At 37.8% G+C, this 13,712-nt stretch overlaps 1 protein-coding gene across 3 annotated transcripts in view; it reads left to right on the forward strand.

The window, feature by feature from the left end:
• Positions 1-2,737: 2,737 nt before the first annotated feature.
• The window catches only part of RANBP3L (RAN binding protein 3 like), a 46,463-nt gene continuing 35,488 nt past the window's right edge, over positions 2,738-13,712 (forward strand). Inside the window, exon 1 of one of the 3 annotated variants that reach the window (XM_070245913.1) lies at positions 2,738-3,366. Coding sequence is in view for 1 of the 3 variants with exons in the window: in XM_005604308.4 (XP_005604365.1) it covers positions 3,276-3,366 (91 nt within the window). In the remaining 2 variants the exon portion in view is untranslated. The remainder of the gene's footprint in view (positions 3,367-13,712) is intronic. The other 2 variants (XM_005604308.4, XM_070245914.1) reach the window with 2 other exon arrangements.

Here is a 13,712-nt window from a genome sequence, read left to right on the forward strand (position 1 = left end):
ACTGTTTAGGGAGTGCTTGTTTGGGTTCATCAGCCCTCAGGAAAGATATAATGAACAAAATAGTGGAGTAAATTAGATCTGTTTAAGCAGGTTATGTTTGTCTATTTTACCAAGAGGACTTTAAAAATATATAGATTCCATCTAAAAAAGTCAAACTCAGAGAGAGAGTAGAGTGGTGGTTACCAGGAACTGTGGGATGGGGGAAATGGAGAATTATTGGTCAAAGAATACCATCTTCCAGTTATAAGATTAACAAGTTTGGGGATCTAATGTACAAGATGGTGATTATAGCTAATAACACTGTATCACATACTTGAATGTTGCTAAGAGAGTAGATCGTAATCGTTACCACCAAAAAGAAGGAGCAATTATGTGATGGGATGGAGGTGGTAACTAGTGCTAGGGTGGTAATCATCTTGCAGTATATAAATGTATCGAATCAGCACGCTGTATACCTTAAATTTACACAATGTCATGTGTCAATTCTATATCAATAAAACTGGGGGAAAACAGTTAAATTAAAAAAAGAAAAAATACATATACATATTTCAGACCCCACCCCAGACCTCAGACTCCACAGTTGGGGCTCAGAAATGTCTATCTTTGTGACATTCCCCGGGTAATTACAGTATTCTTACAGGTTTGAGAATTGAGGAAGCAGATTTTCAAATACATTCCCAAATCCTACTCAGGTTTTTCATTTTAAATCTGTTTCTTTCTTCTCAGCCTCTAGCCAAGGACAAAGCAGGATGTTCCATCCTTCCCCAGGTCTTGATAATCACAGAATGAGTGTCAAATAATTTCTCGCATTGCTTACCAGATATTTGTTTTATTTGACAAATGAAGACACGAACGCAGAGATGTTAAGTACCTGGTTTAAGGTTATACAGTACACCAATGGGAGCACTTGGCCCCAGAAAGCTGGCCATTTTAGCATCTACAGTCAGATGACCATTCTTTTTCCTCTCCTTTTTCCAAGCTTTATACCCATGCATGGGTAAGAAAAATGAGGGCATCCAGGGGGCTTCCTTGAAAAGTCAGACACAAATTAGGGTAAATGTAGATATTAACCCCCAAGGAACATTTTCTCTCAGAGAGGAACCTAGAGAATGAAAAAGACTTAAGAGCTATATGAGCCAAATACAATGTGTGGGCCTTTGGGTCCCAATTTGAATAAAATATAAAAATTTTAAAAAAAACTTATGAGATATCAGGAAAATAAGAAAACCACCTGGATATTTAATTACATTAAGGAATCCTGTGTAATCATCAAAAGGGTGACAATTTTATTATGGTTCTATTTTTCAAAGTCCTTGCATTTTAGAAAAACATATTGAAATATTTATGAAGTCAGTGATATTTAGGATCCAGTGGTGGAGTGAGAGGGGAAAGTGACTGTGATGAAACACAGATTTAAAACAAGTTAGTCCATGGGTTGATAAGGATTGAATCCAAGTGAAGGGTGCATAGGGCGTATTATGCTATTCTCTCTGCTTATTCATATAGTTTTTTAAATTTCTCACTATAAAACATTTTTTAGACAATCCATTTCTCTCAGGGTCTTGCTTACAGTTTTGCAGGTTATTTGATCTCCTGATGTAATAATGTGCTTATTAGTGAGGTCCACAACTTGACAGAATGTTGATAGCTTTATGTCATTCTGGAAAATGCCTCAGCCTTCCACCATGACTATTGTGAAGCAGGAGATAAATACCAGCCATTTAAAGCAGAAACTATGTTTCTCAATAACAGGAATCTCTTTCCAAGCAGCTAAACACTTCCATAACCTGTTACACTGTGAAGGACCTAAATCTGCAATAGATAGACTATTAAAATAATAAAGGCACTTTAATAACTCAGAGGAATTATAAAAGAGCAATCACTCATTTCATTAGAGTTTCCATAGCTCAGAATATGCTTGGAGAATTGTTAATTGCCCCAAACTAAAATGAGGATGCCCACTCAGATCTGGCTAGCGTGTTGAGTTTAGCACCAATTTCCAAACATGCCCAGGAAGCTGCAGGATCCAGATTTTGAGGCTGAACAGCTCTGTCTTTCTTCTTTGTCTTTGCCTATCACCATTCTGAATCTACAAAGAGCTGCCAATCTTGAAGGGCAGGCTTTTGCAGCACTCATCATGACTTCAGATGGAGCAGGCTCCCAAGTGAAGTGAAGGGTGTTTCTGGTTTGTTTTTAAACAATAATAAAATATGCTATTATTTCAATGAGTATTTCAATAAAATATGAACTATGTCCAATATTTCAATGAAATGTGCTATTTCAGCACAAGAAAACGCTGGCATTAGTTTTATCTTGTGCTCTAGAGTTAGCAACAGAGAATCTAAGGAGAAACAGAGATAGATCTCTGGAAAGGAAGTGTTTTGCGTGTTTATTTTTCTTCCAGAACACCAAATAGTTGCCTTGGCAGGCAGGCTGCTCTGTAAGTGCTCCCTCCTGAAGACTCGGAGGTGTTTACAGAAATTGAAAGTTCCAGCAGTACATTTCCATGAGCTCATTACCAGTTCCACTTACACCCTTTAGATTTTGCAAGTACAAATGATTATCCACAGGGTATAACCTCTGCTTTGAGCTTTTGTTTTAATTACAAACAAAGTAGCAGAAGTCAGATATGCAATTACTGTAATGTCAGGGCATCTTTTTAGAATCTCTGCTTTGGTCACTTTTATTCAAAGCAACTCCAGTGCCATTTCTGGCCTGCCTCTTTATGCTAACGAGCCTAGCCCACTTGGCTCCTCCTCCTTCCTGCCTCCCTTAAGAACTGTTCACTTTCAGCTGTCACGGAGGGTAACAGACCAGACTTAGAAATCACTTGATTTAACTCAGCAGCACGTTTCTGTGTGTGTATTACTCTAGCAGTCTTCTCTAAATAATTGGGGCATTAGATTCATGTGAGCAGAAGGAGTCAAAAACTGCCAAAACGGCAAACTGTTAGAAAGAGCTACGTGGTAGGATTTTACACCAGAAGAGAAAAGTTTCAGTGTGCTTTGAAATGAAAGAAGAATTAAGTTGTGTTTTTATTCAAATGAATTGGCATCTTTATATGTAGGGGAAGTTATATTGGTAAATATTTATGTCAAGAATCATGACTGGGAAACACTCAGACGTTTCTTAGAGAAGTACATATTTTACAAGCAAGGACAGGGTCTGCATGTACATCTGTGGTTCTGGGTGTCTTGTGAAGACCATTTTAGGTGACCGGCAAAGGGAAGGAAATGCCCTAGTGATACTGGAGCCACAGTCATATTGCCAGTACCATGTCTACCATACAAAGAAAAGCCAGCAGCCACCTGTTCAACAGCCTGCACACCTATAAACTGAAGCTTCTGGAGGACCAGCCACAGCAAGGTGAGTCAGTCAGGCTAATGGGTCGTGTATTCTGTGACTTCCTGTCAATTTGTTTTCCCAGAAGAGTGGTGGGCTGGGGAAGTCTGACTGTGACATGCTTTGCAATCTTTCATTTTTAAACTCTGAGAATAGACATGATAGTGATGCTTAGGGTGGGTTAACCTGGATTCACTATTGGTTTCTAAAGGATTATGAAAGACTATGAAGAATGCATATTTCTTGGAGTTGTCATTCTGAAACTTATGTGCTTAAACTTCTAGATGCTCTCATTTTTCTAGAGTATGCTAGATTTTGTGTAACTCAAAACACCCATCCAGCAAGGCTGAATCAGCTCCAGGGGGGATTTGCTGAGAGTAGCTTTAAGTTAGTCTGGCACTGTCTCCCCTGTCCTATCGCTAATGGTTCACTTTTGGACTTAAAGTTTAAGCCTAATTTTGTCTGGATCGCTGGCTCATTCATTTGTAAGCAAAATAAATATGTCCTTGGCTCTTTCCCTTTTATGGTCCAGAAAAAGCTGGAACAGACAGGGAAAAGTGTCACATTTCACATGATGGGCACTCATGCAGACTAAACTATCCACCTTGCAGCCATTTTCACCATCAGTCTTTTTTAAATTTCAAATCCACAACTCAGCCAGCTGCATCAATTAGTGGCAGATGGTTGACATGAATAGACAAGATGATCCTGCCAATCCATTCTGTCAGGGACAGCAAAGGACGCTTGTAGAAAAGGCTGTCACAGATGACATCACCACCCCCCAGAGGCCAAGGATTTACCCCAGACATTTCTAATTTCTCCTAATAACCTGTGATGGATCTGTACATGTATGAATGTCGGCTACAAGCTCTTTATTTATTTTTCTATAGACACAGTTTTAGATTTCAGTGGCATGGTGAGTGTTGGCGCATGGCCTGAAATCTTCCATTTGTAAGGTGGCATCTATGTGCTAACATTCGTGTGAATGTGTCAGGCCATCTCTCTGTATCAGTTCCTGGAGCTATGCAAAGTGACTCCATGCTGTTCAAGGCTTAGCATGGCATGGGTAGAAAATACTTCTTATTAAGTGAAAACAGCATAAATTTTTAAGACCATTCTGTACCACCAGGGCTCATATAAATTATTTTGAACTAACTGCCTTAGAACGTAAAGTCCTGGAATGTGTCAGGGTTTGATCATAGCACTGTGAAATGTTCTTGCTCCTCTCTTTGTGGACAATCATAATTCACCATAGATTTTTTGTTTGCTGCTCATTTTATTTGAAATATTTAAAGCTTCCTCCCCCCCAATTGCTGATGTAATATTTATTATAGAAAATTTGGTGGGGGGGGGGGCATAAAGGAGATGGTAAAAATCACCGTAAGCCTACCACCCAAAGAGAGTTGCTGTTGACAATTAATGTCTACTAGCCTTTTCTCCTATGCACACGTCCAGATTATTCTTTTGATTGATTTTTAACAAAATAGACTTATTTTGTATACAGTATTTTTTAAACTGCTTTTTAACTTAATAATAGATTATGAACAAATTTCCATGTCATTATATATTCTTCTGCAACTTATTTTTAATAGTTCTACACTATTCCTGTATATGGATGTAGCAAAATTCCTTTAGACAATTCCCTATTGTAAGACATTTCATTTATTTCTAATTTTTTTACTGTTACTAAATAATAGTATGTTTAACATAAGCTAATAGATAAATCATTGCAAAGATAAGATTAATTGCTTGGGATACATTTTTAGAGGTAGAATTGTGGGGTCAAATGATATGCATGTTTTTAAGATTTTTTTCTTGCCACATGCCATTCCAATGAGCAGTGTAGGGTATATTCCCAGGATTATTGCATATTAGTTTAAAAGTTCTTTCCCAATTTTATAAATGGAAAAATAGTATCCCACTGTTGTTTTAATTTAAGGCAGACTGTCTTAATGTTCTCTTTCTTACTGGCCATATCCAGAGCAGCCTGGAAATATCATTATGATGACATACTTCCCAAAATACCAACAAGACTAGAAGTCTGGTCTCCCTTCTCAGGCTGAAGCTTTTGCCTAGAATGTTTTGAAAGCAACCATATTCTTCCACAGCCCAGTCTCAAAATATCTTCCCACATAAACCACAATCCATAAAGTTGCGAAGCACGCTAGTGCAATCCAGATTGCTACAAGCAGTGTCCTCTGGAGATCTCGGTTGACAAATAACACTGGGCAGTGTTTGCTATGCTGCTAAATAGCATTCCAGTTACTGTCCTGGGGTGTAAAAGTATTCATTCAGCGCAGTGGCCCTGAGTTTTCTTCTAAGCTATATTTGCACCTTGTTATTATGCGAAGTTCAGCAAAGGTCCAGGGAAGCAAAGCCATTAGTTTCAGAGAATGAGATCTAGCTGTGGATTTATTCACCAAGGCATTCTGAGTTTGTGGCTTTGGCCTACCCCCAGCCAGACTAAGTTTCTAGCATACAGACCATGATTAATTGACATTTGACTGTTCTGAGGGAATGACCAGATTCAACACATGCGTACTTTCTGACCCTCCATGCTATATGCTAAAGTGCTTTATGTTAACTCTGAGGTATTTAACTCTTTCTACCCAGTCACTCACAAAAATGAACTTTTTGGGTGATCACATAGATAAAAGACACTTATTCTTCAGCAGTTATGTGGACGATGACTGCAAAGCACTGTGACAGATGCTGGGTATGTAAGTTGAACTCAGCCAATTAAGTTGTGGTTTCCTGTCCACGTGGAGTTTATGCTCTTCGGCAACAGATGCTATACTAGTCTAGAGCCTACAGCCGCTAGGGTCCTCGCCTTACTTGTTGCTGTCTTGCAGCTTCTTGTGTGATATTTCAAATACTTTTTTCTATAATATTGACCTGAGACCACATTTGTAAACATTAATTTATATGTCTACAATGCCTTAACAAAGTTTAGTACGTACACATTACATGCATTAGGCAGACTTACCCATCTCCATGTTTCATAATGCCTTAAAATTTACAAAGGGGTTTCAAATACATTATCTCATTTAATTTTCACAACAACCAGGTGACATAATGTATTAGTCATGGTTCTCCAGAGAAACTGAATCAACAGGATATTATGTGTGTGTGTGTGCGTGTGTGTGTGTGTGTGCAGATAGGTAGATAAAGATAGACATAGACATAGAAGTAGAGATAGAGATAAAGATAGAGATTTATTTTAGGGGATTGACTCACATGATTGTGGAGGCTTGCAAGTCCAAAATCTACTGTGTGGGCCAGCAGGCTGGAGACCAAGGTGGCCGACCAATGCTGTAGTTGAAGTCCAAAGGTGGTCTGCTGGCAGAATTTCTTCTTGCTCAGGGTAGGTCAGTGTTTTTGTTCTACTGATTGGAGGAGGCCCACCAACATTATGGAAGGCAATCTGCTTTACTCAAAGACCACCAATTTAAACGTAAATCTCATCCAAAAACATCCTCAGAGAAACATCCAGAATAATGTTTGACCAAATATCTGGCACTGTGGTGCAGCCAAGTTGACACAAAATTAATCATTACAGGTAGGCGTCATTATCCTTATTTTTAAAGATGTGGAAAGTGGGAATCCTCAAAGTCAAGTGATTTTTCCAAGGTTATGTAGTTATTAAAGGCTACATTCATTACACTTTCTGCTATGTGCAGCTGTCTCATAAAATCCATGATTCCTAGTGTTATGATGTTTAATTTTTTTATTGATCATGATATATCAGGAAAACTTCTCTCTAGATACTCAAGATAAATTGGGATTCTTCCTGATTTTCTTTGTGTGTTCTCACACCAATTCTCTGACATGAACTGGGTGTCCTAAAATCAAGTTAATTCTTACACTACCCAGAGTTAGTGAAGACTAACTTCACTAACTTCACCAAAAGTTAAGGGCTCAATCTCACAAGACTGCCTCACTTCAGATGCCAGCTACAGATTTCTGGTGGCTCCAAGACACCTGTACTTTTGCCTGGATGACTACAAATTCAACTGCCCACAACCCTCTCAGGTTTGATAATTTGCTAGAACAACTCACAGAACTCAAAAACTATACTTATGATTAGCGTTTTATTATAAAGGATGCAAATGAACAGCCAGATGAAGAGATACACAGGGCAGGATCTAGGATGGTCCTGAGTACAGGAGCTTCAGTCCCCATGCAGCCAGGGTATACCACTCTCCCAGTGTATCACTAAGTTCACCAACCAGGAAGTTCCATTGAGCTGGATGAGCAGAGTTTTTATATGGGATTTCATTACATACACATGATTGATTAAATCATTGGCCATGATTGAACTAGATCTCCAGTCCCTCTCTCTTCCCTGGAGGTTGGGGGTAGGGAGTAGGGCTGGAAGATCCAACCCTCTAAATAGGTGCTTGGTCTCTTTGCTGAGGCCAACCCCTTCCGTGAAATGATCTAAGGGCCCACCATGAGTCATCTCATTAGCATAACAAAGATACACAACTACAAGTCAGGAAGTTCTGTGCAAGGAATGAGGGACAAAACCAGATATATTCTTTATTATATCGCACTTTGGCCATGATTTTCTGGATGTGTTCTGTTCCTAATGTCAAGACAATTTCCTGCAAGTCAAGAAACAGATTAATGCCCTCAACCATTTATTTATTCAACGCATTTTTACTGAATATCTACCAAGTACTGGGTGCTATATTAGACACTGGAAATGCAAAGATGATTTTCTCCCAAGGTTGTTTTCTGTTGTGTGTTTTCTGAGGAATTCAGTAACAAGAACTAAGCTAATGATTCTTTTTCAACTTTCTGGGTGAAAGAAAAAGTGGTTCTGTTCCATAATGTTCTGACTTGGCTGCATTCAACATCATTCTTTGCATTTTAGCCACAGTCCTCTGGAGGGTTTCAGAAGGCAGTGAATCCACCTGAGAGCTTAGTAAATATAAATATAAAAGCTAAACTGTGCCTATTTACTGTGCCATCAAATTTCCTCTGAACCTAAACCATAAAACACAAATTACATTTAGATTCTTGCAAAAAGGACTATTTCCTCTAAATATATTCTGTGAACATTCATGAATGTACTTAATTTAGAACACCAAAAGAATTTAACTGCTGGGAAATAAACATACGGCCATGAGAAAGGGAATCCAGTGGTATACAACTAAATAATGCTTTTCATATGAAAAGATAACGTGAAAAAATATACATGGTTTGCCTCTCGAAATAGATTTGTATTAGCTTTCCTTTTTTGTGATTCTAAAGCAGTGATACTACATAGACAACACGAAATCTTTTGATGGTGCATAGTTAAGTGAAGTAGGATTAAAGGCAGAAGACCTACACATATTTCTTATTTCTGCTTTTCTTCCACCAAAAAGGAGCCTCAAAGAGACTCAAATGAATTTTGTTCTATCTGCAGAACCATCACTGGCATTTAAAGGCACAGATTGGTAGAAAAAATATAGGCCATTTAAAAATAATTAAGGAGGAGAGAACTCATATTCTGTTAGACTTAATCATGTAGAGGCTCCCAGCCAGTAAAGGAATCCTTTCCATAATAAGTCTCCCTGATAGATGGTTCATGTGTGAGGATTTGGAAAATACATACAATGGCTTGAATTTCATTTTCCCACCACACACTTATTAGGATGGCTACTGTCCAAAAAGCAGAATATAACAAGTGTTATCAAGAATACGGAGAAATTAGAATCCTTTTCACTGTTGGTGAGAGTGTAAAATGCTGCATCTGCTGGGAAAATAGTACAGCAGTTCCTCAAAAACTAAAAATAAAATTACTGTATGATCCAGCAATTGTACTTCTGGGTATATACCCAACAGCAGTGAAAGCAAGAAATCAAATAGATATTTGCACACCAAATCTCATAGCAGCATTATTACAATAACAAAAAGGCGGAAGCAACCCATGTGTCCATCAACAAGTGAATGGATAAACAAAATGTGGTGTATACATACAATAGAATATTATTCAGCCTTAAAAAGAAAAGAAATGCTGGCATGTGCTACAACATGGGTGAATCTTGAAGGCATTATGCTAAGTGAAATGGGCCAGTCACAAATAGATAAACACTATATGTTTCCATTAATATGAGATATCTGGAGTAGTCATTCATAGAGACAGAAAGCAGAATGGGGGTTGCCCAGGCCTGGGAGGGGGAATAGGAAGTTATTGTCTAATGGTATAGAGTTTTAGTTTGGCAAGTTGAAAAGAGTTCTGGAGATTGCGCAGCAATGTAAATGCAGTTAACACTACTGAACTGGACCTTAACAATGATTAAGATGGCAAATTTTATGGTATGTGTATTTTACTGTAATTGTTTTTAAGCCATGGCTGCCCAAAGCCATCTCTAATCACATTTCTGAAGTTGGACTTCAAAAAAACCTTTCATTTTTCCTATTCCTAAAACCAAAACTAGGAGGAAATAGTCTGCTCATCCTTAATTCCCAAAAGCTATTTCCTTGAAACATTAATAAAATTAATAAACCCCTAACTAGGTTAATCAATAAAAGATTGAAAACATATTATCAATATTAGGAATGATTTAGAGGGTGTGATTATAGGTCCTACAGATATTAGAAAGATAATAAGGGACTATTATCAATAACACTGTCAGAAAGGTCCAGAAATAATATAAACAAATTCAACACCCACTCATGTAGAAGAAACTTGAAAAGGATTTGGAATAGGAGGGAACTTTCTCAACCTGGTAAAGAACATTTCAAAAAACTGACAGCTAACATAGTAAGTAACTTTACTATCCATGAAAGACTAACACTTCCCTGCAAATATTGGGAAGAAAACAAGGATGTCCACCATAATCACTTCTATTCAACATCATGGAATAGGACTGGGGGTTCGAGCCAATGTAGTGAGTTAAGAGAAAGAAGAAAAAGCCTTACATATTGGAAAGAAAAAGGTAAAACTATCTTTATTCACAGATTATTGATAGTCAGTATAGAAAAATCCTTAGGGATCTACTAAAAAAAGAAACACTTGAACAAACAAATGAGTTTACCAAGGTCACAGGATAACAGCATACAAAGTCAATATACAAAAAACAACTATATTTCTATATATTAGCAAAGACTAATTAGAAATTGAAATCTTCAAAGTATCTTTATGATAGAAAAAAGGAAATACTTATGGATTAATTTAACAAAATATGTGCAAGACGGGTACACTTAAAACAACTAAACATTACAGAGAGAAGCTAAAGAAGATTGAACTAAATCCATGAATTGGAAAGCTCAATATTTTTACGATGTCAATCCTCCCTAAACTGATCTAGAGAGTCAAGGCATCCCAATCAAAATTCCAGCAGGCATTTTTTTTCAATTGACAAGCTAATTTAAAATTTATAAGAAAATGCAAAGGATGTAGAATAGCTAAATCAATCTTGAAAGAGAAGAACAAAATTAACAACTTACGCTTTTGGATTTCAAGCTCTAACAATCAAGATGGTATAATATTGGTATAAGGATAAAAAGTTGCTCATTGGAACAGAAGAGGGAGCCCAGAAATTGATCCATTCATATATGGAATTGATTTTTGACAAAGATACCAAGATAATTCAAGGGGGGAAATGACAGTCTTTTCTGTAATAGTCCAGGCACAAATGGATAGACAGGTTACTAAAAATGAACCTCATTACCTACCTTACACAAAAATTAATTTTAGATGGAAGATGACTAAAACACAAAAGCTAAATCTATAAAGCTTCTTGAAGAAAACATAGGAAAATCTCTTCACAAAAAGTGGAATAGGCAGTTTTTAGTCAGGCACAAAAAGTACTAATCATAAAAAATAGATATATTAGACTGTCAACATTAAAAATATCTGTTGTTTAAAAGATAACATTAATAAAAGAAGAGAGAAGACTGGGAGAAAATATATGTGATACATAGATCCGAAAAAGGACTTAGAATATGTAAAGAACTCAATATAGACAATTTGATTAAAAAATAGCAAATGATCTGGCAGAGATTTCAAAAAGAGAATATGCAAATGGCCAATAAGTGCATCAAAAAATGCTCAACATAATTAGTCATCAGGGAAATGCAAATTAAAACCACTGTGAGATATCACTGCTCATCCACCAGAATGGCTCAAATTAAAAATATTGATGAAACTATGTGTTGGGGAGAATGTGGAGCAACCAGAACTGCCATTCATTGCTGTGAAGTAGTGTGACCACTTTAGAAAATAGTTTGGCAGTTTCTTATATAGTTAAATCTACACCTATCCTATGATCTAGCGATTCCATTCTTACGTATTTTCCCAAGAGCTATGAAAATGATCTGTTCACAAAAAGCTTGCACAAGAATGTTTGCAGCAGATTTTATTCCTATGAGCTCCAACATGTGAACAACCCAAATGTACATAAGCAGGTAAGTGGATAAGCAAATTGTAGTAGATTCATGCACTGGAATACTACTCAGTAGTAGAAAGGAACGAATTACTGATACGTGTAACCACATAGATGAATCTCAAATGTGCACAACACTTTGGGAGTAAAGACTGGAGGCTGACCTTGAGGGATGAAGGGCCAAGATCTTGGCACATGCTTAACACATATACCAGTGTGCATCACATGTGGGCTAGTGAGCTCCAGCAATAGCATACATTTTAACCCTTATTGATATGCTGTGTCATGGAAGGCCATGTATTGAAGATGTTCTAGACACTTTAGATGGTAAATTCCACTAGGGGCTATAAGATCCCTTTCAAAACTAAGATTCTATGATTTGCCCATAATTATTTCATTCAGGTTGACGTTGTCTCCTCAATTGTGTTGTACAAGTCCTTTGAGAGCTGCAAACTGGGTTTATACCCTGGACCACACCACAGTGTTAATATGTCACTTATAAACAAATCACATTTATGGAGTGTTTGTTGTATGTCAGACACTGTTTTAAGCACTTTTCATGTGTTAGCTCATTTCTTTATGAAAGCCCCATGAGATAGATAATGTCAAGACCTCACAGCTGAGGTCCTGAGCCAAGACCCTAACCAAGAAACCTGACTCCAGAGCCCATGCTTTCAGCTACGCTCACTTCCTCTTATGGGGGCACAAAATAGATGCTCAGCTAAGCACCTGTGAAGGGCCTGAGTGTGGCTGACCCTTGAACTCAATTTGTGGTTCAGTTGTTTAAAATGTGTTGTTATTGAAGTCATTAGTTAATTTCCATATAAACTACTAACCACATCCAACTGTCTTCCAAAAGGGTGTATTTGACTCTAAAAGAAACAGGTGAGAAAATGCAGCTGTATCAGTGCAAACACATCAGCCCAGAACAGGTGGCCTGCTTCCTGGCCTAGCAGTTTTCTTTTAAACTTAAATAACTGCTCAGTCTAAATCTCTTACACTGCATGAAGGGTGAAAGATGCCAATGTACCATTTTTGGAACTGGGCTGATATGACCTTGGAGAGAGAGTTTGGGTTTTGACAAAATAAAAAAGCACTATCTAAAACTCTAAATTAAAAAGGGGCTAAATAATAGTCAGTATTATAATTCATCTTTTTATTTTAACTGAGGACTCTATTCAAAGTGCTGACTCAACTATTATATTAAATCATTAACTTGACTTGAAATCTTAACTTTTAGGTAAGGTAAGTTTCACAACTGAGTTGCTTTCTTTTTATCTTGGTGAGGAAGGTTGGCCCTGAGCTAACATCTGTTGCCAATCTTCCTCTTTTTCTTTAAGGCAGATGGTCCCTGAGTTAACATCTGTGCCAGTCTTCCTCTTTTGTATGTGGGTCACCACCACAGCATGGCCACCAATGAGTAGTGTCGGTCTGCACCTGAGAACCGAACCCAGGCTGCCGAAGTAGAGCCCACCAAACTTAACCACTAGGCCATGGGGCCGGCCCCTCAGTTGCTGTTTAATGAAGTCTGTTGGCACATCTAGCATAATATACAAAAGCTGGGCTTCAAAATGCAGTAAATACCTATATTCAGTAAGAAGCTGCATTTCTTCTACCCAGCGATCAGCGATCTTATCCCCATGGATGGCAGTAAACAAGCGAGAGGTCAGAGGACTCAGATCTAGACTTCTAAGAAGGTGTGATAGTCTGCAGATGTCTTTTGATATTAACTAAAGCAACACCAAAAGAGCCTAAAACATGCATCCGTGAGTTGAGCCCGAAGGAGGACAGGGGTTAAATTGGAACTGAGGAGATAGGACACAGCCTGTATACTCAAACAGGAGAAAGAAGGAAGGGATTTTATAAATGGCCTGTATCATTGCAGGATGGGCTTCAGGTCCTAAAAGAACAGAAGGCTAACAGGACACAAATTCCTTCCCCTCAGCAGATTGAAACTACCAGACCTCCAGAAACTACAGCTCAATAACT

Source organism: Equus caballus, chromosome 21 (assembly GCF_041296265.1).
Source record: "Equus caballus isolate H_3958 breed thoroughbred chromosome 21, TB-T2T, whole genome shotgun sequence".
Lineage (NCBI taxonomy): Eukaryota > Metazoa > Chordata > Mammalia > Perissodactyla > Equidae > Equus > Equus caballus.